We start from the raw sequence: 26,278 nt of genomic DNA on the forward strand, positions 1-26,278 counted from the left end.
GCATGGGATCACCACATTTTAATTTTCCTTATTTTATAGTTGAGGAAACTTGAGGCACAGACAGTTAAAATATATATACAAGCGACATTGCTCATTTCACGCTAAAGCCACCATTCTTAATCATTTGCTATCACTCACTTTTGCATTGAAGTTTAGAGCTTGTGAAACACTTTTACATGCATCAGTCCATCTAGGCATTCCTTCAATGAAGGTATCCACGTACCACCGCAGTTGATCCACACAAGTCCATGCGGGTAAATCTAAATGAGGGGCAGAGGTAATAAAGGGTTAAGGAAAAAGCAAGCAGCGATTTGGAGGAGAATACATCATTGCGTCAAGGGAACTGCAGAAAGAAGTAAGTAGCCGTGTCCTCAGAGAATGGCGTGAACGTAGTTTCTCCCCAAACTTGTCAGTCTCGTAGACACAGAGAGATCTAGACCTTAGTTCTCAATAAGGACAGCATTGCACCCAGCCCCAGCCCCACCCCAGCTTTTAAACTGGGCACATTTTTGGTGGGCACAATGATGGGGGGGCGTATAGTGGGTGTGTCAGAGATACATACATCTTACAATTTATGGGACAGTGCTGAAAAGAAAGAATCATCCTGCATCCCACGTGACTTTGGTAATGTCTTATCAGACATGCATGTAGGCAGAGTCAGATTTGCTGTGAAGATACCGGAGCTTAAGCTCCAAGGGCTCCTCACTTACGTGTGACCATTCCAAGGCCCTGGGAGGGACTCTTTAAAAAAAGTGTGCACATGGTCAAATATCTTTGTAAAATAGACAAAAGTAAAAAATATTCAAGAAGTTAATTTCTCTGACTCTGTTCATTCCAACATCCCACCATCACATTTCCCGTGTTGAGTGGCACTGGGGTCGTCACAGGCATGTTAGGGATCTAAGGAGCAGTTGAGCTGGGACTACAATTGGTTTTCATGTAGTGGGACATATTTATGTGGTTCTCAGTCGCTTCCAAGTGTAATTCAGTTATTAATCACCATCCTGGAATAGGAATGGCCTCTACCTGTGCTCCTATGGCCTACTGTGGCGACGGACAGGTGCAGCAGCAGAGGTCATATGGCAAAATGAACACGTCCTGTAGCCCGGCACGGAGCATGTGGGTAGATGGAATATCCGGTCCAGGGACGGTGACAAATCACAATTATGAGTATGACCGTGCCTGGATCCTGGGCACAGTCGAGTGGGGACACCAAGTCACCTGGGCTCCCAAGCCGGACGGGTGTATCGGGCCGGCACTCAGACCGGCAGGGCTCCGGGCAGCAGGGGGCGCTGTGGCGGGAGCCGCCCCGGGCGCACCCGGCCCTCTGTCCTCTCGCCTTTCTCGGCGGCTTCCGGCGCGGCTCCTGCGCGTTGGTGGCTGTAAGTGATGGATCGCAACCCGTCGCCGCCGCCGAGTCGGAGTGAGGACGACGACGAGGAGGAGGTGGCCGGAGGGGACTGCATAGGGAGCACGGTCTACAGCAAGCATTGGCTCTTCGGCGTCCTCAGCGGGCTGATCCAGGTGCGGACACCCGCGCTGCGCGTGGGCTCCTTCCCTTTCCCCCGGACCCTCCGGCAGCCCCTGCTCCGCGGGAGCCGCCGTCTCCGCGACTCCTCCTCCGCGGTGCCCCTTGACGCAGAGGGTGGTGTGGCGGCAGGGGTGCTGGGTGCTGGCGGCTACCGTGTTGTACTTTGGAACTTGTCCAGCAAGCATGTGACCATGTAAATAAATACATTGCTCAGGGTTTTGCTCCCCATTCCCACTGTCGTCCCCGAAGCCTCGGTCCTGGTTGATGTATTTCGCGGGTTTTTGTTGTTGTAGAATAAAGGATGGTTTTGGAGTGACACGGCGCTGGGGTCAAAAGCGCGGCTTGGTCACCTACTGGCAGCGTGACTTGGGGCGAGGCACCTAATCTCCCCGAGCCTCGGTTTCTCTCTCAATTTCTGTACGGTGGGATGATAATATCTACGTGCATACAGGGATAGTGTGTTAAGTAAGGTAATGGCCATAGAATGCTTACCACGGCGTCTGGCTTATGGGAGGCTCTCAGTCAATGTGGACTTTCTGTCCCAGCGTTTCCCTAACTGATTTCCCGACTTCCGATCTCTGTCCTCTCCAGCCCATCTTCTGCACAGCTGCCAGAATAATCTTCCTAAAAATGATGATGATGATAATAATAAAAAGTTCTAGTTCTAGTCCTCCTAGTTCCCTTTGCCCTCAGGAGAAACATGCGTAGTTCTTAGCTTGGAATCCAGGGCTCTTTGCAAACTTTCCAGCCTCATTTGCCCATGACACTAAATTGCTCACCATTCCCCACACATGCTGGGCTGTTTCTTCACTCTGAACTTCTGTACTTTCCTCTATATGCTCTTGTCCCCTTCTTCGTGTGACAAACCCCTCTTCCTCAGAGGTTTAGCTTACATATCACCTAAGAGAAGTTTTCCCCAACTTCTTCCAGGCATAGGTCGTTGGTCCATAATTTGAGCTCTCACAACTCTTTGTCCACAATTCAGTTGAATCACTTAGCATTTTCTGTCGTGATTATGCTTGCATGTCCTTTCCCCCAGTAGATCCTAAACTGCTTGAAAGCAAAGGATTAAATCTTACGGATAATACTACTTGAAGAGTACTGTGGACAACTTTTATTCAACACGTTTCTTCCTTTGTGTATCTGAAGATTGTCAGCCCTGAAAACGCCAAATCCAGCACAGATGATGAGGAGCAGCAGGTGGAGCTTGATGAAGAAATGGAGAATGAAATTTGCAGAGTATGGGATATGTCAATGGATGAGGTATGGGGTTGCAAATGAAACTGAAAAGGCTGCTGGGTAAGGAGGTGATGAATGGAATTTTTTTTAAAGGGTCAGATCTTAGGTCTCTGGGGAAGGATAGTTGTCTGTAATCACTCATATGTGATACAGAGAATGAGGGCGCAGGAGCTATAAATGCTACACTTGTCTTTGAGGGTAGATGATCTCAACCGTGATTAGATTTAGGCTAAATACATAGCTCTCATGAATGCTAGAATGCTTATAGCTCAGGGAAGTTCTGATACTTATTTACCTAAAGAGAACGTTGGCCTTGTATTTGAGAGCAGGATAGGAGTTAGGAGACCACTGATGTACCACAAATAAAGTAGAAGGAAGGGACAAGAAAGAATTACGTGTAAATAATTGCAATGATAATATTTTAACATTGGTATTGTACTCCATAGCTCGAAAGCAGTTTCATATATGTTATTCCATTTGCTCTTCACAATAACCTTGTGATATAAGTAGTACTGTTAATTTACAGGTAAGAAAAGAGGTGAAAGAGATTAACCTACGTAATGTCTCATTTTATTACTTGGACTTTGGAAATAGATAACTGATTAAAATCCTTGTTTTATTCTCTTTCCCTTCCCTTCTGTGTTCCAGATTGCCACCCAGGTTATCTTTTTCCTAAAACACAGATTTAATTGTATTCTTCTGTCTTAAAAATTGTTAATGGCTATTGATTGTCTTCAGCCATTTTTTAATGTGTACAGTTTGAAAAATTTTGATGTGTGTGTATGTGCATGGAACCATCACCACAATCAAGACAGAGAACATGTCTATCACCCCCAAAGTTTCTTATGCTTCTCCTTTCCTCTACTCTCCTTAGGTAACCACTGGTCGGCTTTCTGTCACTTCAGAGTAGTTTGCATTTTTGAGAGTTAAAGAAATTGGATCCGATTCTTTTTTTGGAGGGGTCTGGCTCTCTTACTCAGCATCGTTATTTTAAGATTCATCCATGTTATTGTGTATATAAGTAGTTATTATTTTTTTATTGCTAGATGGTATTCCGTTATATATGTATAACATGATGCATTCATCTCTTCACCTGCCGATGGAAATTGAGTTGTTTCCAGTTTATTACACATAAAGCTGCTGCGAACTTTAGTGTATAAGTATGTATGGACATATGTTTTCCTTTCTCTTGGGTGAATACCTATAGTAGTATGCAGGGTCATATGGTAGGTGTATGTTTAACTTTTTAAGAAACGGTCGAATTGTTTTCCAAAGTGCTTTTTACATGACCACAAGCAGTGTATGGGATATGGTTCCAGTTCTAGTTTGTCCGCATTCTCACCAACACTTGGTGTGATCAGTTGTCTTCATTTCAGTCAGTCTAATAAGTGTGTGGTGATTCTCATGATGGTATTTTGAATTTCCCTAATTATTAATAATGTTGAACATTATTGCTTATTAATAATGTTGAACGTTATTGCTTGCCTTTGTTGATACAGTGCCTGTTTGAAGCTTTTGTCCAGTTTTTAAATTGTATTGTTTTCTTATTTTTTTTCCCTAAAAGTTCTGTAATTTTAGGTTTTACTTACAGGTTTACGATCCATTTTGAGTTAATTTTTGAGGGGATGCAAGCTGTGGATTAATGTTCACCTTTTTTGCATGTGGATATCCAGTGGTTCTAGCTCATTTGTTAAGACTATCCTTCACTGGATTACCTTGCATTTTTGTCAAAAATTAGTTATCTATACATGTGAGTCTATTTTTGCTATTCTGTTCATTGATCTACTTGTCTATTTTTACGCCAGTACCACACTATTGTTGATGACTGGCTTTATAATAAATCTTGAAATGAGGTAGTGTTAATCCAACTTTGTTCTTTCTCAAAGTTGTTTTGGTTGTCCTTGGTCCTTTGTATTTCTACATTAATTTTAGAATCAACTTGTCAGTTTCTACAAAAAGCCTGCTAGGATTTTGACTGAGATAGAATTGAATTCATAGATGGTTTGGGGGAAGAATTGGTACGTGAATGATAATGAGTCTTTTGAGCCATGAATAAATTTTATCTATTTACCTAGGTTTTCTCTAATTGCTTTCAGCAAAGTTTTGTAGTTTTTAGTGTATATGTCTTTCACATCTTTTGTCAGATTAATTCTGAGTATTTCATATTTTTGGATGCTATTATAAATGGCATTTAAAAAAATTTCAGTATCTGTTCATGTCTAGTATGTAGAAATACAGTTGATTTTGTATATCATATCCTGCAGCAGTGCTAAAATTCACTGAAGGTAGTACCTTTTTTTGTAGATGCCATTAGATTTTTCTAAATAAATAATTCTTATTTATGAATTAAAAAGTTTACTTCTTTTCCAGTCTAAATTCATTTTATTTCTTTTTCTTGTACGTTTGCTCTGGCAAGTATGATGTTGACTAGAAGTGATGAGAGGGGACATTCTTGTCTTGTTTTTGATTATAGGGGCAGAGAGCAGTGAGTCTTCCATCATTAAGTATGACATGGTTGCAGGCTGAGAAAGTTCCCCTCTGTTCCTGGTTTGCCTAGAATGTATCTGGAGTAGGCGGGGGATTTTGCCACGCTTTTGCTGAGTATATGGAGATGATCATGTAGTTTCGTTTTTAATTTGTGAATATGGTGAACTGTGTTGATTGATTTTCAAGTTGCCTCGTCATCTGATTTGCGTACCAAAGTAATGCTGCCTCACAGATTGAGAAGTTTTCCTCTTCCCTTTTCAGAAAGCGTTTGTGTAGAATTGATATTACCTTAAATATATGGTTGAATTCACCAGTGAAGCCTTCTGAGCTTGGGGTTCTCTTTGTGGGAAGATCTTTTGTTTGTTTTCAGTTTTGTGTATTTATTTATTTTTTTAAAAAAATAACAGTTTTATTGAGATAGAACTCACTACCATAAAATTCACCATTTAGTGGTTTTTAGTGTATTGTGGGAAAGGCTATAAATTCATTTCCTTTAATAGATAGATATAGGGCTGTTTAGGTTACTTTGATAGTTTGTGTTCTTCAGGGAATTTATCTGTTTCATCTAAGTTGTCAAATTTATTGTAATAAAGGTGTTCATAGTATTGTGTTATTGTCCTTTAATATATGTAGAATTTGTAGTGATGGCTCTCTTATTCCTAATATTGGTAATTTGTATCTTCTGTCTTTTTTCCCTGATCAGTCTGGCTAGAAGTTTTAACAATTTTATTGATCTTCACAAAGAATCAGCTTTTGGTTTTGTTGAATTTTCTCTATTGCTTTACTGTTTTTTTGTTTCATTGGTTTTCATTTTGATCTTTATTATTTCATCTGCTTACTCTGGCTTAATTTGCTCTTCTTTTTCTAATTTAAGGTGGAAGCTGAGGTTGTTGAGTTGAGGCCTTTTTTTTTTAAATACAGCATATTACACTATACATTTTCCTCTCAATATTTCCTTAGCAGTACTCCACGATTTCTGATATGTTGTGTTTCATTTCATTTAGTTCAGAATACTTTCTGATTTTCCTTAATGTTTCTTTGGTTAATGTGTTATTTAGCGGTACGTTACTTAGTTTTTAAATATTTGGGAATTTATCACATATCTTTTAGTTATGGCAGTAATGAATACTGAAGCCTTTTAACTGTATTGAGATGTGTTTTATGGCCCAGAATATGGTTTATCTCGGTAAACATTCTGTGTGCACTTAAAAAGAATGTGTATTCTCCAGTTACCGGGTGGTGTGTTCTATAAATGTCAATTAGATTAAGTTGTTGAGACTTATTCAAGTCTTCTTTCTACTTGTTCTATAATTATTGAGAAGCTATGGTTTAAAATAATTTTTTAAAGAGAACCCACTTTTCAAGTGAAACCTTAGTGTGAAACCTTCAAAGAAAAGGTGACACAGAGCTGCTGTTTAAATGAGATTGCTGGTGGAGGGGAGAGTCATGTTCTTCACCTCCTCCTCACCCTCTTATGGCAACTCTTGAAGCATCTGTAGAGAACTGAGCTGTCCACTCATCACTGGCATAAAGTTTCTCCAGTGAGACTACGTTTCAGTCTTATCCTCTACCACTCAGAGTTTGAACAGAGACTTTCAGAACTTCCTGCATATTTTCATGTGTCCGTGCCATGCTCTGCCTGGAATGGCCTCCAGCTGGCAAAATCTTTCTCACTTTTTATGGCCCTGCTTAAATGTCACCTCCTCTGTGATCCTTCCCCAGATGGTCCAGGCAGAACGTGTTCAGTGTTGCATAACACTTACTTGTTGTTCAGCGATTGTTTTGAGTCTCTGTATCCTCTGATAAATCTAAGTTCCATTTCTTAAATCAGAGATACCTTCTCTGATGTATCTAAAGTAGTCCCCGCCATTTCTTAGCTTCTAGCATGCACCATCTTGTTGATATTCTTTGTAGCATTTAGAAATTATGTAGTTTAATTGTTTATGTGTTTATTGTTTGCTCATCCTTCTAGAATGAAAACTCCATGGCACTGAGACCTTACTAACGTGTTCTCTGATGTGTCCCTAGAGCCTAAAACAATGCTTTTTACTTGGTTTTTTCAGTAAATATTTGGTGAAGAATGAATGAATGAATGAATGTATGAATACATGGTGTGCTGGTTAATGGCATGGCCTTGAGTCATACTCATCTGGCCTCAGATCCTGGCTCTGTTCTCCTACTGATTAATCTTGGGCAGGTTTCTTAACCTTTTGAAACCTCAGTTTATTAGTGTGATGGGCTAATAATCACTACTTCATAGGGTTGTTTTGAGAATTAAATGAGATAGTATGCAAACTACTTCACTATGCCTGGCATTTAATACTTGTTCAATAAATGTTAATTGGCATTATTATTGTCGGTGTTGATATTGTTATGCCATCCTGTGCTACTCCAGGAATTATTAACTGTCATTAAATAAATAAGTCCTTGCATGCTACAGACTTTCCTAGAGAGTTCCCGACATGACAAATAACATGATCATTTAGAGTGGAGAGCATCTGCTGTCGTGACTTTCAGTTTGGAGTGTATCTTTGAAAACGCTGTTTTCTCTGACCATCATCTCTTAATAAGTATAGATGTCTTTCCCAGTCAGCAATAATAGAGGTTACCCAGGTTTCGGCTGCTCTGAGGTGCCTTCAGGGCCCTTTGAAGTACATTTTCACATAAGACATCTAGCCTATATTTTAAGTTAAGCTGTCATAAATACACATCTCAAGTTTGGTACAAATCTGAGGCAATACACAATCAGAAACTTAATTTTTAAGTATTTTACAATGTAAATCTCCACAGCTAACTGATTAAGTTTTGGAGCCCACATTTATAACAAGATTAGGTTACATGTTCACTTCCGGTCCCTTCACCTGTGTAGAGTGTCCTCTCAGGCGTGGACTGGGCAAACTCCCGAGGAAGGAGGTATGAAGCTGTAGCAGTTACACGGTGACCAGACATTTTTTCTAGTGAGGATTTTAAAAGCACAAGTTTTGATTTTGAGCATGATCCAATAGGAGTTTTCACCTGTTTCCCCTACAGTGTTTTAAGCTCTCAGAAGACAGGAAATAGGAGTTTTACTTTTTCCTTATCCCCAGATTCTAAGACGATACCTAGCAATCAGCAAATGTGTTTGAATGAGTTAATGAGAATTCCTGGTGGGTACAAAGATTATTAAGATAAATACATTCAAGGCAGAAAGAAGAGGGACAACCCTTTAGAATATCACAGTTAGTTTAGATTTGTTTATGAAATTGTTCCATTGCCTTGGGACCAGATACCAAAAAGATTTTCTGATGTTACTTTTGTTTGTTGACAAAATTCCTAACTTTTTCCCTTTTGCCTGAAAGGAAGTATATATGGAATAATTTTTTTATAGTTTCCTAAGCTATGGGGTTTAAAAAGGAATGTTCGATACCCAAGTTAATAATCATTTTTATTTTCAGGATGTGGCTTTATTTCTCCAAGAATTTAATGCTCCTGACATATTTATGGGAGTATTAGCCAAATCCAAATGTCCTCGATTAAGAGTAAGTATGACATTTCTATTGCCTCTTTGGAACAATAATGGCAGTTAATGCTGGATAGTCTTTCATTTTTTTCACTTTCATTTTCTTACTGTCTAGAAATCAGTCTGCAAATGTTTATTGAATATTACCAGGTACTACGTAATATGCTATTTAAAAGTATTAGAACCCTAGAATTTTAGATTTGGACTGGAGCAGGGAGATCAGTACTTTCATTTAACAGCTATGGAAACTGGTAAGCATAACCAAAGTTATGCCGCTAATATGTGGCAGGACCGGGAGCAGTGCCCGGACCTCACATTTCTGTTTATTGCTCTTTTTTAATTCATAAAATCCTCCATTGCTTAAAAACCTTCATTCAACTCAGTCGATTGCTCAAGATTTTCTGTAATCTGAATGTAATTCATCTTTCCTGCGTAAGATTTACCTTCCAGACAGTCCTAATTTAGCAAGGCCTGTCTACTCCTTGTCTCAGGAGTAGACATGCCCTATGTGTTATTGTGATCGTCGTCATCGCTGTGTCTCCCTTTGTATGCCTTCCATCCCCTCTGTCTCATGTCTGTTTTCCATGGTGGTGCGTTTCTGCCAAGCCTTCCCAAATCGGTAAGCTCTCAGTGGCCATTGCTGATAGTAAGCTCCCCAATGATCTGTGATCCTCATTTAGTCTTTATGTCCTGTGCAATGTATTGTGCTATAGTGCCATTTGGGTTGCTGTGTGCTATGCATATTGTGGGTGATTAAGAAATATCTAGGAAGTAATTATAATTACGAATAACTTATAACTGAGTATTTGGTTTTACTATTCTATTAGCATTTATCTCCATTTTACAAATAAAAGAACTACGTAAGTCTCAGGTTAAGAGATTCGTCCAAGGTCATACAACTAGGAAGGAAGGAAAAGTCATACAACTAGGAAGGAAGGAAAGGTCATACAACTAGGAAGGAAAGAAAGGTCATACAACTAGGAAGGAAGGAAAGGTCATACAACTAGGAAGGAAAAGATTTGAGCCTAGCCTGTCATTCAGTAAAATCAGTGTATTGTATTGTCTCTCTTTCTTTGAAATTATGAAGTAGAGAACTCTATAGCATATTTTTACAAATTGATGTTGAATTAAAATTTATTTAGTACTGTGCTTCACCTGAATTGGAGCCTGATGAACCACTTTTTCTTGGATCATTATATTAATATAAAGATTTAACAGTTATATGATTTTCTCCTGAAATTTTTTTTTAACTTAAATACATTGATTCAGGATTAGTACTTAAAGAAAACAAGCTTATGTCAGGAATGTCACCTTTCAGGAATTAGTCATATTATATGTGTCTGTGAGCCACAGCCTGTCTGTAGCAATGATTCTCAGCCTGGGCCCCAAGAATCACTTAGGACACGGACTCAAACTGGGTACTGGGCTCACTCCCAGAATTTCTGATCCAGCAGGTTTGGGGTAGGATCGAGGATTTTGAACACCTTCCTGGGTGACGCTAGTCCTCTGGCCCAGGGCCCACATTTTGAAAAGCTTCGCTGTAGCAAGCTTTTAAAAATCCTGAGTCAGGCCATACGTACCCAGATTGGTTAAAATGCAATCTCCAGTGTGAGGCTCCAGACAGCTTTTCAAGTTCCCCTCAGTTCATTGAGCAGCCAAGACTGAGAAACTTGGTCTTTGATTGGAAATTCAATTCCCTCTTTAGGTTATAGGGGAAATGTATGTTTCCTTCCTGCCCCTACTCTCTTTTAATATTTTCCCAACAGTTGATCACCCACATTTTATTGACACTCTTCACTTTTGTAGCTTTGGTGCCACCTCTCTCTCCTGGTCTCTCGCCTCTTCACTCACATCTCTGTCACTTTTATTGGCTCTGTTTTCTTCCTACATGCTGAGTGTGGACTCCTTCTACGGTGTAGACCAGATCCCTCGTCCTCTTTATACTCATTTCCTTAGTGAGCTCATCCACTCTGCACATCTTTAAGTTGCAAATCTGTGCCTGTGCTGTGACCTCCCTTCTGGTTTCTGGTGTCTCATCTCCACCTTTTTTCAGGCATTCTCTACTTGCATGCTTCATTTTCCAATCCAAAATTCTACATATATTAACTTACAAGTGATTATCATATTTATTTGATCATAAAAATCACATGGTGTGCTTGGTAATCAATAGTTTCCCAGGTCCTGCCCTGCTGATTCTGATTCAGTGCTTCTGAAATGGGACTTGGAAATCTGGGTTTTTAACATGCTCCATGACTAACTTTTATGTTCCAGCAACATTGGAAACACTATCCTAACTGAATGCATTGTGTCCTTTCCTATACTTTCTTTCCCAATTTTCCTGTCAGGAGGACCAATATCTCTGACTAGAGAAATGAAGCGATTTGAAACCTAGAGTCGTATTGAACTGCTTTCTCCCTTTGCCTCCATCAGATTGTTTTGCTTTCACCTTGAGTCTTTCTCAGCTTCATTCCTTTCCATGCCTGTCAGTACCACCCCCATCTTCTCACAATATGGTAAAGTGGTCACAGGCTCAGGCTCTGGAGCCCTGCTAGTTCTTAGTTGGAGATCTTGGGCAAGTTGCTTTAACTTCTCTGTGCTTTAGTATCGTCCTCTGAGAAACGGGGATAATAATAGTACCTACCTCATAAATTGTTGTATGAAACGATACAGGGAGAGTGCTTAGAGTACTGCTGAATAAACATTAGCTGTTATTACTGAGGTCATTAACTTCATTTAAAGTTTTTTCACTATCATGCAATACTCATTTTGTTGCCAGAGTAATTTTCTTAAAATATTGTTGCCGTATATTGTCCTCCTCCTTGAGGACCTTCATGGCTCCCCATAACCTAAATTAAAATCTTCAGCATGTCATTGAGGATCCTTAGTCCTGATCCTTCTTGACTGCTGGATTGATCTTATGTATTCTCTCACTTTGGGCAACAACCAGGGTGCTTTATTTATTGTCCACTGTATTAGCCATGTACATGATTTCCTTTCTGTCTTTCCTGATACTTTCCCCTTGTTTGAATGTCTTTCTTGTTTGCATGTCTAAATCCTACCAACCATTTAAGACTCAGTTCATCCATAAGATTTCTTCTTCCATAATTCCTGCCTGCCTTTGGTCTTTCTTTTTCTCATGTCTTTCATCCCTTCCCAAATACGGTGAATGTCTCAAGATTAGGGTGTAGGCAATATACTTCTATAATATGTGCTGCTTCCTGGTCTGTTCTAAGGCTCAATCAAGTTTTTTTCAAGTGTTTATTCTTGTATGTGTCTTTTACTTCAGAGCCATTGTAACCTGTGAAATTTGATTTGGCAGGAAATCTGTGTGGGAATTTTAGGTAATATGTCCTGTTTCCAGGAGATATGTGTGTCCATCAGCAGTAATAAAAATCTTGGGTAAGTTTTACTACATAATAATTACATCTTTAAAAATACAGGTTCATAAAAAAAGTACAGGTTCATATTTTATATTCCTAAGGAGATCCTAGTACACAGTAGAGATAGGAAAATATTATGAAACGTAGCACTTCCTTTCTCCTGATGAGCACTCTCCAGGAGCTTCATTGTATGTTGATGGTAGCTGAGGTCTTCCACACTATTTACGGACGTGATTCAGGATGTAGGCCTGTTTTCTTTATCAGTCGTGAAGGGAATAGAATGGGCAGCAGGTGGTAAGCCAGACAGGATGAGAAGTATGGGGGCACGTGACCAGAGTCCAAAACAATTTAGGCTCAGGCAATGCAAGGGCTCAGTGTGGAAAAACTAGACTGTTGACCAGAGTCGCCCTGAGAACTCTGACTTACATGGGTGTGTGTGGGTGGGCAGGATTACTTGCCAGCAGATTAGAAGATACAAGGTTGCCTCTGTGATTCAAAGACTTTCATCCTTCTTGATGGAAAGTTTTGGGCAGAGGGATTTTTAATGGTGGAAACCCCTGGTGGTTACTTTCAGAGGTTTGAGAACACCCTGGAATTATATGCTAAATTTTGTGAGTATTCATATTCTAGCCAAAAGGTTCATGGCTGTTAATCAGAATCTTGAAGTGATTTGTGCCCACAATAGTTTAAGAAAACTGTTCTGGGTGGTAATTGTCAGGTAGGCCTGTAGGGGTTACCACAGGATTCAAGCACCTGGCTCTTTAAAATAGAGGTGATTGCCTCCTCTAGTGTGGAGGGACTTTAACATCCTATTTAAAGGTTTTTATTCCTCAGTAATTTACAGTAATTCTTGGAGTAAATGACTCAGGATTATGCTTGGTCTCTAGAGGTCTCGATAAAAACCTGAGAATGAGTAATGTTAACAAGTTTTATAAATTCAGTTAAATGCTTATCTGAAACTATGGAACAATTTACATTGCTAATGGGATATACCACTTTGGAACAGTTGGGCATTAATCTAGTCGAGTTGGAAGATACGCATATGCTGTGACCCAGCGATGCCACTTGTAGGCACGTAGTAAGAGAAACCATGTATGCATACGTCAGGAAGCTCATACAGAAAGTATCATCGGAGCAGAGTGCATTGCTTGAAGTAGCTCAAAATTGGAATCAACTCAAGTTTCCATCAATAATAGGCTGGAAAAATAAATTGTGTTGTAGCCACATAATGGAATGTTCTGTAGCAGTGAATCAAAGAACAGTAGGTACAGGGACAACATGGGTAGATCTTAAAGACATGGTATGGAGCAGAAGAACTAAAACTCAAAGGAATACATACAATGTAATTCTTTCATATAAAGTTCAAAACCAAATCTATATTAAATAATGACACTTTAGAGTAAAGAAATGATTGCTGGAAAAGTCTGGATAGTAGTCATTTCTAGGTGGGAAAGAGAATTGTGATTTGGATGGGGAACACGGGCTACAGAGATGGAGCACCGTTCTGTTTCTTGGAGAGATTAGTGTTGGTAGTTACTAAGTGTAGATTTGCATCTTACAGGCTTTTGTATATGTGCTCTATCTCACAATTAAAATATTTTAAAAATTAAGTAAAAACTCTACTTTGATACTTGAAATGAGAGAAGTGAGGCATGTCGGTTTGACTGTTTTGTTTTTGTAGCCAGGTATTACTGCACTGTTTGTATGATTCAGACCCTCCTACGCTGCTGGAAACAAGCAGGTATGTTTTCCTCTTTTTATAGATTCTGTATACTCACCCATAAGGGAGTCTGGAAAAATAGTTAACTCTTCATTCCCGAATTTCCTTTACTGACTTTGAAAGACAGATATTAAGCTCACATTTATCATGTAGGTTATTGCTTACTTGCCTTTCCCAGACACAAGTGGCCAGTGTCTGGGTTGAAAGAATCCGGGAACATCCAGCTATTTGTGATAGCATTTGCTTCATCATGTCAAGTTCAACAAATGGTAAGTCACCATGTAACCTAGAAAACAAATTTTTGATAATGTTTAATTGTTAGGAAACCAGGTAAATATTTTTGGAGGTCACTTAAAGGTTAAGTGTAAGGTGTGAAAATATTTCAATTTAAGGTATAAAATTTCTTCTTAAACTCCCAGGATACCGATAGCTCCCCCATTTAAAAATGAAGGAAGACAAGCACAGTTAAACAAAGGAGGTAAACATACTGCTTCTAGGATAAGTAATGCTTTGGCAAGATTTGGCTTTCTTGGAATGGATTTAGGAATTTTGATCCAAATTACTGCTTTAAAATTTTTGCTTCTCATTTCAACATCTTTTTTATTCGCTGCAGTTGACTTGCTGGTGAAGGTGGGGGAGGTTGTGGACAAGCTCTTTGATTTGGACGAGAAGCTAATGTTGGAGTGGATTAGAAATGGGGCTGCTCAGCCTCTGGACCAACCCCAGGAAGAGTCTGAAGAGCAGCGAATGTTTAGAATTGTGCCCTGTGTACTTGAAGCTGCCAAACAAGTACGGTAGGTGAGCTCTTCTGCAGAGGGTTCTGGGAAAATCCAGTTGCTACAAGTATCCTTAGACAGAAGTCATCTTAGTTTCCTTTGGACAGGATGAATAGCATGCAGCCCATCTTTGTCAGGTTTGATTCCTACTAATATTTGGGGTGGCAGTATATATTTGGTCTGTGCAAGAATTGTAATGGTTACAAAGTACCTATTCTAATATTACTTAGCTATAGTAGTTCTAACTAAATAATTCTAATATTACTTAGCTATAGGCTGTTATAAAGCATAGTTACTGTCTTAAAATCTGGTACAATTTTGTGTAATTTCAATTACACAAAGATCTTGTGCTTTATTTTCCATTGGACATTTAACAACTTATTCAGTTAATGTCCAAGATCACTTGTTTTCTTGCTCCTTGTGTATGTATGCCAGTCTTGGGTAAGTGACTGACTTTTGAACTCTGATGTCTTCCCAAGAGGGATGACTAGGTCTTACAGATTATCAAAACTGTTTATTGCTAGTGGCTAGAAAATTGATTTATGAATTGATCTACTTAACGGTCAGTTGTGCATTCTTAGTGCTTTATAACCCACGTTAAAGCCTATTAATGTTATAGCTTTTATCCAAGTGAGGATTAAACTCATTATCTTTCCCCTAAACATGCTTCAGTATTCTCAGTAAATGATCATCATCCCATTTGGATAATGGGGAAGAAATGTGGAAGCCATTACTGACTCTTTCCCATCCAACTCATTTCCCATGGCCGTCAGTCTTCAAGCCTTCTTGACTTTCTGGGATCCCATGCCACCACCAGGCCACTGTCTCTCACCGGGACAACCGCAACATTCTCTTACCTAAATTCCCGACCTCACAGCTTGTTCCTTTCAAGCCTAGACTATAGAGCTGTCTTTCCAAAGCACTCATTGAGTATCTCATTTTCATGCTTCAGATGCTTCAATTGCCTTCCTTAGGATGAGACGCAGATTTTTTTTTAAAAAAACATGGCCTATAAGAGCATGCACTTCTCCATCCTTATTCCATTATTCTGTTTCCTTATTCCTTATTCCATTATTCTATTATCTTCATCCTTACTCCTTATCCTGTTTCAACTGTATGAAATTTCCTTCATTTCTTCAATGGAACTAAGCTCTCTTAATCCAAGCCTTTGCACACACTGTCTCCTCTACGTCAAACATTTGTTTGCCCCTTCAGGTTTCTGCATAAACATCATTTCTCTTAAGATACCTTTCCTGACTCTGTAAACTAAAGTAAGTCTGTTTGCTGTGTGGTCCTCTAGTACCTTGGACTTCCTCTAGGGTTACATTCATACCACTTCATTACCCCATTAATTACCTGCTTTCCTTTAGACGCTAAACTTCATGAAGGTAGGGGCAATGTCTTATATGTCTATTTTCCTAGCCCCTACCATAGTGACTGAAAATAGTAGATACTTAAATAAATATTTTCTGAACAGTCTTTTAATTGTTCACTGCTTTTCACTTAATTGTTTGGTTGAAGAACTAAGTTTGTGAGTTTCTAGGAAACTCACCTGTTGACCACAAAAATTATGCTTACATGGTTTTAGGGAACTAGGATAATCCTGGGAAGTTTTAAGAGCTTTCTTGTTGTCAGTGGTTGGTGTTGTGGATGGACCATACGTTCGCTGTATAAAAGTCTCAGTCATTTTTTGTCCTAATTATTCAAGTAAAACAGAATGATGAAGTATTGCCTAGCAGGTTTCTGCATTGCTGCTTTTGGGGAACAAGGTGAAAAAGAATTTTTACTTCTTGTCCTATGTGCATTGTTTATATTACAGAACGTTTATTTGATCTCCCCATTAGAATGTAAGCTCTGGTGAGCACAGACTTTGTCCCGTTCCCTGTTTCACCCTCAACATCTAGGGTAGTGGCAAGAACAGAGTGATGAATATTTGTTGAATAAATAAATGATTGCAGTCCCATAGACAGTAAAGTTGTTAACTCAGTGCTTTTGCTTTTTGTATTTAGTTCTGAAAATCTGGAAGGGCTTGATGTCTACATGCATATCTTACAGCTACTTACCACAGTGGATGATGGAATTCAAGCAATTGGTAAGATATTACATGGGGAAGCACTATAGTTACTCATTTAATTGTTTTCTGTTTTTAAATTACTCCTTTCTTTATCATCTTAATTAAGTACAATGTCCTGATACTGGAAAAGACACTTGGAATTTACTTTTTGACCTGGTTTGCCATGAATTCTGCCAGTCTGATGATCCACCCATCATCCTTCAAGAACAGAAAACAGTGCTAGCCTCTGTTTTTTCAGTGTTGTCTGCCATCTATGCTTCACAGGCTGAGCAGGAGTATCTAAAGATAGAAAAAGGCAAGTATCATTTTAGTTCACTAAATTAAATTCTATCACATTTAAAGCAGGTTTTCATTGTGCATTTGTTTTTTTTCTCCCATTTTTTATTCTAGTGCTTTTATTCCCCAATGACAAAAATATTACATTCTCAGTACCAAAAAAAAAAAAAAATTGTAAACTTTATGGAAGGAAACATAGTGCTTGGGTTCCTACCATCTACAGATGGTTGGTAGACACTCACATGCATATGCAGTTTTAAGTCCTGCTTAGGTTTTTTTAATTTTCATTTAGAAATATAAAATGAATATTTTTCTATGTAAACAAGTGGTCTTTTACAAAATGATTTTTATGACTACAACTAAATCCATGATCCATCTAGAATTCTCGTGTTACATGTGCGGTATGGTTTCAACTTTTTTCCAGATGCTACCCAGTTTGCTCAACATTATTTAATGGATAAACCAGTTTACCCACATTGATTTGAAATTTCATGATTGCTGTGTTTTAAATATCCCTACATATTTTATTCAGTTCCATTGCTCTATTCTTGTATTAGTACTCACAGTGGGTTGCTTTGTACCTCTGGTGTTAAGTGCTAATGATGGTAGAAAACATAACTTACCTTGATCCTGACTTTATTGGGAATGTTTCTAGAGTTTCACTATTAATCATGATACTGTTTTGGGCTTAAATTTTTTTTGTTTTACCACTTAAGGAGCTATTAATCTATTCCTATTTTACTGAGGTTTTAGTAAAAAATAAATGTTGAATATTTTCAAGAGTCTTTTCTGCATCTTTGGATAAATTATCTCACTGAGAAGGTGACGCTGAGTACAGACTTGAGGGAACAATGGAGTGAGTCATGTGAATACTTGGGGAGAAAAGCATTTCAGACAGAGGTAACAGCAAGCGTAACAGCAAGCTTACAAGCCCTGAACTAGAAGTATGCCTTCTGTGTTTGAGAAAGAGCAGTGGGGCTTGTATGGCTGGGATGGAGTTAACATGGGAGAGAGAAATAGTACATGGGGCCAAACAGGTAACGCGCTCGAGTGTGGGTGGGCTGATTTTGCCTTTTACTCTGAGAGAGATAGGTTGCTGTGTAGGGTTTTAAGCAGAGGGTGGATAGACACGAGCTGACCTTTTTTTGTTCTTTAGTTTTTTTATTGGGGAATATTGGGGAGCAGTGTGTTTCTCCAGGGCTCATCAGCTCCAAGTCGTTGTCCTTCAGTCTAGTTGTGGAGGGCGCAGCTCAGCTCCAAGTCCAGTGGCCGTTTTCAATCTTTAGTTGCAGGGGGCGCAGCCCACCATCCCATGGAGGGAATTGAACCAGCAACCTTGTGGTTGAGAGCTCACGCTCTAACCAACTCAGCTATCCAGCCGCCCCTCCCGAAGCTCTTTGTCTTCAGTCTAGTTGTGGAGGGCACAGCTCACCGGCCCATGTGGGAATCGAACCGGCAACCCTGTTGTTCAGAGCTCATGCTCTAACCAACTGAGCCATCCGGCCTCCCCACGAGCTGACTTTAATAGGCTTCCTCGGCTTCCATAAGAAAATGCAGGGGGGCAAGGGTTCAAATGGGAGACTAGTTAGGGGGCTATTGTGAACTTGAGGCAAGAGATGGTATAACTTGGATTAAGGTGGTAACTGGAGATGGTGGGAAAAAATAGTCAGATTCTGATCATTTTTAGATGGTGCCAACAGGATTTGCTGACAGGATGGGAGGGTGAGAAAAGTCAAGATATATCTGGTATTTTTGTCCAGAAGAGTTGCCATTTACTCACAGGAAAGACTAAATTTAAGCACATTAAGTTTGAGATGTCTGCTAGATGTCCAAGTGGAGGTATTAAGCAGGCAGTTTGAGTCTTGATTTGAGGTTTTCTGTAAACTTTGTTACTTCTTTTGACTTGATTTAATGTGGAATTAGAGGAAAATTAATGTCTCTTACTAGTAATGTCTCTTTTTATCATTTGTGGTTTGCTTAATGAGTATTCGCGTCATGTTATTTGGTATATAGATATTCGTTATAAATTGCTCATCTTTGTCTTTTTAAGGCTTTTTTTGGCTTGATTCAGATGTAAAGGTCGCACCCCTCTTTTCTTTTGTTTGCATTTGCCTCTGGTCCCTTTGTTGTCGTTTTCATTTCAACCTTGCTAAATACTTTGTTTTAGGTGTGTTGATTTTTTTTTAATAGATGGGTTAAACTCATTTAAATTTATTGATATGGCAGTTTTGTTTGATCTGAATGCTATTATATTTTCCATTTTGTATACTTACATTTAAATATTCAGTGTATGATTTATTTGCTTTGTTTTTGTGTGTACTTCTGATATGTAGGGCTGTTTGTATTTTTGCTCTAGTGGTTACCTTTATAATTATAACTGCTCCCAAACATGATTATAACTGCTCCGTCAATTTCTCTTAATTCTTAAAAGCTAATAACTTAAAATATATACAAGCGTATCTCAGTGTTGACTTTTCCTTGCCAGTTTTTCTGGTACTTTCAAACTACAAATTTAGGTCTTCAGGATGGTGGGGTGTTCCTGAATTATATTTTCAGATGTCTGTTCTATTCCATAATTTTAGTTTCTTTGAGGATTATAACTTGGTTTGTGTTGGATCTGCTTTCCTGCCTTCCGTAACTATTATTTTCTCCATTAAAAAAGAAAAAAACAAAAAACTCTTTATTTTCCTTCCTTGTTTCTTCCTGACCTCCATGTCCCTTACTGTGTTTTCAAGTGTCTATTCTCCTTTCTGTTACTGCCAGTTTTGCCTTCATTTCTGTGGTGGCTTAATTTCTTTTAATGTCTTCCTTGAGCTGTACCAGCTCAGGTTTCCTCTCCTATTGTCTTTCATTTCTTAGTCTGAGCTCTTGTATCTCTGCTTTATGCTTGGTTACATGTTATTTTAAAAATCATGGCTAAATATTATCTTAATATTCATAAGCTTCATGTCAACATTTTTTGGTGAGTCTTCTTCACCTGCCATTTGTTTTTCCTGCTCTTTTCTTTCTTTTAGTGTCTTTCTGCTGCTCCTATGCTGGTTTATTTGCTTACTCATCATTGAATGGTTTGAGTTTTTCCTGGTCTAGCTGTTTGCAGGAAGTTCATGTAGGAGAGGGGCTAACGCTGTGTTCTTGGGTGATAGGAGTTGGGTCTATGAGGCTTCTTGCTCTTTTTCCCAGGTGAGAGGTACTACATACAGTGCAGTCCCACCTTTTGCCTTGTCATGTGCCTCCTGTAAACATGGCTTGTCTATGGGATTACTCATTTACCCCCTCTTCATCTGCTGCGTAGAACCCCAGGAAAGCACCAACTGCCATCTTCATACACTCTGTTCCTGCTGTTGCAAACAAGGAATTTTGGATTTGCACCTTAGAGTATATGCTTCACCTTAGAGAAATGGACTTTTCGGGCCTTTTCTGAGATCTGCAGCCTCGGGCATCCTCACCACTTCTTTCCATGCTCCCTGCTTGTTTACACTGCTTTCGCCACTATTTCTACCTATAGGTAACCCCTCAATAACACGGGTGTTAGGTTCCTAAAAAATGCCATGTTTTGCAAATCCGTGTTATGTGAAACAAAGAACTAGTACCAAAAAGGGGGTAAGGTTCCAAAAATTTTTTAAAAAATACTATTTTATTTTTATAATTAAGAGAAGTATCTTTATTAAAGCAATTTTCACCAAAAGTATAACATATTAATATGTATTAAATAACGTTTTCTTTGTCATCACTACTAAGCGCCATTAACCGAGGGCGTTTTCTTTTTGACAAGGTATCTTCATCCTCTGAACTTAATACTCCACGAACAAAATGGATTTAAAATTCTAATAAATTTTAAAATTTTGCTGTCAAATCTGATACGATATCCATGCTCGAATGAAAATTTTCAAATGCGATATCTTTTGCTCTTAAAAGCTTTTATTATGTTCCATGTTATTCGGGGATTTCCCTAATTTCAAATGAGGTATCTTTTGCTCATAAAAGCTCTTATTTTGCTCTGTGTTGTTCGGGGATTTCTCTAATTCTCAAACCATATTAGAGTGAAACCGTGTTCTAGGATGCTGTGTTGTACGAGGGCTTCCCCCAGTTCTCCGACCGTTTAAAGAAGTGCCATGTTATACGGGGATTACCTGAACTTTGTATTTGAAGTTTCAGCTGTCTCCTACTTTTATCCAAGCTGGAGTTTGGTTTTTGTTGATCAAGCTCTTTGTTTCTTGTGATGATTTCTGAAAGGAAAAGGCGGGAAATGCTGACTTCGAGTCCCAGTGCTTCTCCCAACCTCCTAGTATATATGCTACTTCTGTTGAAAATCATAGAGTTTTTGTTTGGAATACTGGGAACATATCTTCCTTGATGTTATGGGACTAGGTGTTCTTTATCCGTCCCCACCCCCACCCCCAAACTTGATGTATGATTTTCATGATGGGACGAAAAAGTGTCAAGATGCTCCTTCAACTCGCAGCCACTGATGAACACCCTCCCTCATCCTGCCCTACGCCGGGGCTTTGCAGAGTGGTAGCTGGGGGTGAGAAGGAAGAGGCTGATACAATATAGATTGGAGTGACCTACAGGGAAATCATGGGGTGTTAGAGTCAACAGTTGGTGGTAACACAAGTAAGAAAGTGGAAATAAATCCAAGGGGAATATAATAAAGCAGCCCAGCCTGGGGGTGCTCTGAAGAGGTGACGTTGAATTGCGAAATAAAGGTTAAGATTTTCCTGGTTGGTAATTTAAAAAAAAAAAAAGTCACATTGCCATGTACTGTAAATGACCTAAGTTTGGAAATAAAGTTAGATTTATTTATTTTTTTTAGTCAGCATACTTGATTCAGTGCTATAGCAAACTTTTTTCCTGGATTTGTAATTATTAAACCAGATATCATAGAGTTAAAATCACTGATTCAGAATGAGATCTGTGTTAGCAGGTTCATGCTATAACATATTCTGAGTCTGAGCTTCAGGTTTATGTTCAATTTTTATTATAGGCAAATTAAAACGATTATCCTGTCTTTTAAGAAATTATACTATTTTTTTAACTTAGAAAAATAAAATGTAAATGTTTTGTTTAAGAGTTACATTAAAGTTTAAAATTCAAATTCTTTTGTGTGGTCTCCAAGGTCCTACATGGTAGGATTCTTGCCCAACTTTCTACACTCATCTTGTGCCCTTCTTGCTCACTTGATTTAAGCCACACTGGCCTTTTTGTTCTTCAGACCTTCCAGGACATTTCCTGTTTGGGGCTTTTGCACTTATGGTTCCCTCTGCCTGAAATGTTTTCCTGGGCTCTTTGCATTGATTCTTCTTATCCTTTAGTTCTCGACTCAATGCTACCTCTTCAAAGAACCTCACCAGCTGCTAGCTGACTTAGTATATTCCCCTTTAATTTTCTTAAGAGAACTTACCAAATCTGAAGTGATCCTTTTTATTCATTTGCTTATTTGAGAGTATAAAAATTACTCTCTGTTAAAGGCTGAGGCCTTGATGATCTTGTTTATCACTATATAGTATTAATACCTAAAATACCGTGTCTAGTAGATATTCAGTATGAATGAATGAATGAATGAATGAATGAATGAATGAATGAATTTGGATAAATAACCAAATTTAGCTGGCTAATTCCATGCCTCTTGATTGTTTGTGCGGTAGATCTTCCTCTAATTGACAGCCTGATTCGTGTCTTACAAAATACGGAACATTGTCAGAAGAAACCAGAGAACTCAGCAGAGTCTAACACAGAGGACACTAAAAAGTCTGACTTAACCCAAGATGATTTCCATTTGAAAATCTTAAAGGATATTTCGTGTGAATTTCTTTCTAATATTTTTCAGGCATTAACAAAGGTGAGAAAGAAGTATTAATGTTTTTTTCAGCAAAAGGAAGTATGGATTGCTTAATGCTCCCAAGTTGATTGCTCTTACTATTTTTTTAATATAAAAGTAGTATAACTATTACATAAAATTGAGAAAATAGAGAAAGAAAAAACTTAATCACTGTAAGTTCATAATCTTAAACCAGCAGCAGATGTGTTTTAGTATATTTATGTATGTGTTTTTTACGTATTTATAACCCTGTATATATAATTTTTACAGACCGCTATTGTCACTTAACATTACTATATAAGCACTTCTCCTCATTCGAGATCAATTCACTGAAAGACTTTTCACTGAGAGCCAGTTTAGTACCCAATTGGCCAAAAAGTCAAGTTTCTAAAATGTCTTGTAAGCTTGTTTTAAGGACTGTTCTTCCCGAATATATTCAGGGTTATTAGCATATTCTTCCTTTGAGCACACCCTTTGTAGCCATATATTCTAGAAATATATGTATATGAATCTAAGTGAAGAGTCTATTCATATTCATTGAATTTTTTTCAAAAAGAATATTCCTTAAAACAGATTTCTGTTATTGCAGTGATTTGTTGTTTTTTTGGGTTTTTTTGGTGAATTGTCCTTCCCTTTTCCATGTTTGGGATTATTACCTTAGCATAGGTTTTCAAAAGTTAGATTACTAGGGTTGACATTATAAACGTGAAGATGGCTGAGGCATAATGGCTACATATTGCCAAAATGCTTTTGACATGTGAAAATGTTGATTTTAGTTGATCTTTATTATTGGGTATTATAATCTTATGTCAAGTAAATAATATAAATTGTGATTAAATTGTGCCTTATTTTGATTTGCATTTTTATTATTAGGTAGCTTGAATATCTTTCCATATGTTTGCATATTGTTTGTGTGTCCTGCTTCATAAATTTATCCATTTTGATTATTTGCATGGAACTCCTTGAGGGAAACTTCGTCTTATATATTCATTGCAATTTTTCAAAACAATTTTTTCCGTTGTTCGCTGTTGCTTTTGTTCTTTGGGGGAGGGAGGGACATAGATGTTTCTTGAATTTTAAGTGACAGGAATATAGGAGGAAGGTGGGCTGAGAATAAAGCAGAGATGTGACATGAAAATTCTTATATGCCATACTTAATGGAATTTGGACTTAATCTTGAGTGAACTGAGAAGCTACTACAGATTTTTTTTTAAGCATCAAGTGGTAAGATCTACTTAGAAAGTTTACTCCAAAAGCAAGAGAGAGATGAGAGAGAATTGTAGCTGGGGGCCAGGAGATCAATCAGCAGGCTCTTGTGGCTGGTAATCTTCAAGAATAACCTGAAAAGGAAGGAGAGCCTAAACAATGGAAGTATGAATGGAGAGGAGGGATGGAATGAGACAGATTTAGAAGAGCAGAATTAAACACTCCGGGGAAGGGGTTAGCTGCAGAGGAGGAGGGAAAATCTTGGCCTTATCCCAAGTTTGGGTTTGTGTAGCTAGGTCAGTGGGTGGTGGTGCCCTTCACTAAAGTAAGGGCTGCGATGGAGCCCATGTTTGGAGGAATGATACACTAGGAGGAATGATACTAGGCTCAGTTTGGGACATTTGAAATGCCTATAGGATCAGTAGGGAATTGTACATATTGATTTGTATTTATTCACCAGATACAGCTTTAGAAATTCCTTTCTTGACATTAGATGTTTTGTTTTTTTTTTTTGTTTTGTTTTAGGACACTGTGGCTAAGGCACTAAAGGAGGGCCAGTTAAGCAAGCGGCAGTGTTCCGGTGCATTTCAAAATCTTCTTCCTTTCTATCGCCCTGTGGTGAGTGTGAAGAATGCATAGTTGGCTGAGTTTCAGAGCATTATTTTAGAATAAGTGCTTGATCTTTGAGGCCATTGTCAAAAAAGATTGTACGTATAATTCACATAATGCGCTGGCCAGGTAGATGACTGCGGGATAATTCATGGGGCTAGCCTGAGGTACAATCCAAATTGTAAGAGAGGAATCAACACCGAATTTATAGTAGCACTTCCTGTTATGAAGTAGATAGCATATTATTAATCAAAAATAAGATTTTTTTATAGCTGTGGTCAATAGATAGGTTTCTTCACATTACATACATTTGCTGTCATTAGAGGCAATTTCAAAATAGAAACTTCTTTAGGAAAATGAAGTATGGAATGTGGGAGTGAAGGGTCATGTCAGCAAGGAAGATGGTAATGAAACCTCCCTAAAGGGGAAGGGGAATTAGCGGGAGGATAAACTAGTTTAAGAGGAAAACAAAATGGTAAAGGCTCGTCACTCCCTTCATGTTTCAGAGCTTCTGTCCAGGAAGTACTCTTATTGTCCTCTGGGGATCTGTCAACGTTTCTTTCCCATTGGACTATTTAAACCACAGTAGAGCATTTTTATAGTCAACAGTCAATGTCTTAAACCACCTTTTCCTCTGTTTATGTTTATTTGGTTCTTTGGTTTGACTCACAGGTAGAAGACTTTCTCAAAATCCTACGTGAAATTGATAAGACCCTTGCTGGTGACCTGGAAGAAAGCTTCCCAAGTTTAAAGGTTCAGACTTAAAAACTGAATTGTAATTTCCTCTGCCCACGAAATAAACTTTTATTTTATTTTTTTAACTGAACAGTTGAAATTGACATATAGGAAATATTAGATAAGGCCTATATAAGACCTTAATTGTCTGGTATTACACTCGTGCCCCAGCCATATCTCACTTTTGTTTGACATTGGAATTTGCAGTTTCACAGCCATCAAACACCCCTCCCCTTCTTTTTTTGTATTGGTTATATGGTTTTCGCATTCTTCAAAGAAAACAAAAATACAACCTTATTGTCGAGTTTCTTCTTAGAATATTTGCAGGGTTGGTGAAACTTTTTTCGTATCTCTTAATTTAATTTTTATGTGAGAATTTTATATTTGTATCCACTACAAGAATATTCAGCCGCACTAATGGAAAACCCTACTGTTATAGGTTAATCTGATAGGTTTTATGTATCTTATGCAGTAAGAAGTCCAGAGGGGGGGCAATCCAGACCTGATAAGGTGGCTCAGGGTCCCTGGTTCCTTTCACTTCCACATGGTCTGCCATGTAGACCTTTGTGTTTATGTTTATAGTCTGGTGGTTAAGGGAACTATAACACCTCTCGTCCTGTCTTCCACATTCAGGGAGGAAAAAGGAGAGGCAAAGGGGCTTTCTCCGAGCAAGTCATTATCTTTTTATTTACAAAGTACAGCCCTCGCTGGCCAGAATCGTGTTACATGGCCATCCTTAACGGCAGCTGTTTGAAATTGAGTACTACTTTTTTTCTTTCTAGCCTCTACTTTTTCCACTCAGTCTACAGGAGGGAAAAGCAAGAGAGAAGGGAGATGTGAGTGGCTTGTGGAGAGCCAATCATGGTGTTTGTCACAATGTGCCAACATGTCTTAGCCATTTTGTGACTGTTAATTGTGTTGAGTCCAT

General features: G+C 38.5%; 1 protein-coding gene across 2 annotated transcripts; it reads left to right on the top strand.

Moving 5' to 3' along the window:
- Positions 1–1,286: 1,286 nt before the first annotated feature.
- Positions 1,287–25,441, top strand: SAAL1 (serum amyloid A like 1). 2 transcript variants are annotated; one of them, XM_081063194.1, is made up of 12 exons: positions 1,287–1,524; positions 2,681–2,794; positions 8,692–8,775; positions 12,076–12,155; positions 13,818–13,877; positions 14,010–14,125; positions 14,470–14,650; positions 16,642–16,724; positions 16,813–17,001; positions 22,628–22,821; positions 24,532–24,624; positions 25,288–25,441. In XM_081063194.1, exons 1-12 carry the CDS (start codon positions 1,390–1,392, stop codon positions 25,378–25,380), a joined length of 1,422 nt encoding a protein of 473 aa, XP_080919320.1. In that variant the 5' UTR covers positions 1,287–1,389; the 3' UTR covers positions 25,381–25,441. The 2 variants fall into 2 exon arrangements, with proteins under 2 accessions (XP_080919320.1, XP_080919321.1); XM_081063195.1 differs by having other exon boundaries at positions 1,350–1,524; positions 2,574–2,794.
- The last annotated feature ends 837 nt before the right edge of the window (positions 25,442–26,278 follow it).

Source organism: Rhinolophus hipposideros, assembly GCF_964194185.1.
Source record: "Rhinolophus hipposideros genome assembly, chromosome: 10".
In the NCBI taxonomy this organism is placed as follows: domain Eukaryota; kingdom Metazoa; phylum Chordata; class Mammalia; order Chiroptera; family Rhinolophidae; genus Rhinolophus; species Rhinolophus hipposideros.

Excerpts from the sequence above, each read along its gene's own strand:
- SAAL1 (XM_081063194.1), top strand. The coding sequence starts at position 1,390 with ATGGATCGCAACCCGTCGCCGCCGCCGAGTCGGAGTGAGGACGACGAC. Across the intron at positions 13,878-14,009 it reads ACGCTGCTGGAAACAAGCAG|GTTATTGCTTACTTGCCTTT; the intron begins GTATGTTTTCCT and ends TTTATCATGTAG. Across the intron at positions 14,651-16,641 it reads GAAGCTGCCAAACAAGTACG|TTCTGAAAATCTGGAAGGGC; the intron begins GTAGGTGAGCTC and ends TTTTGTATTTAG.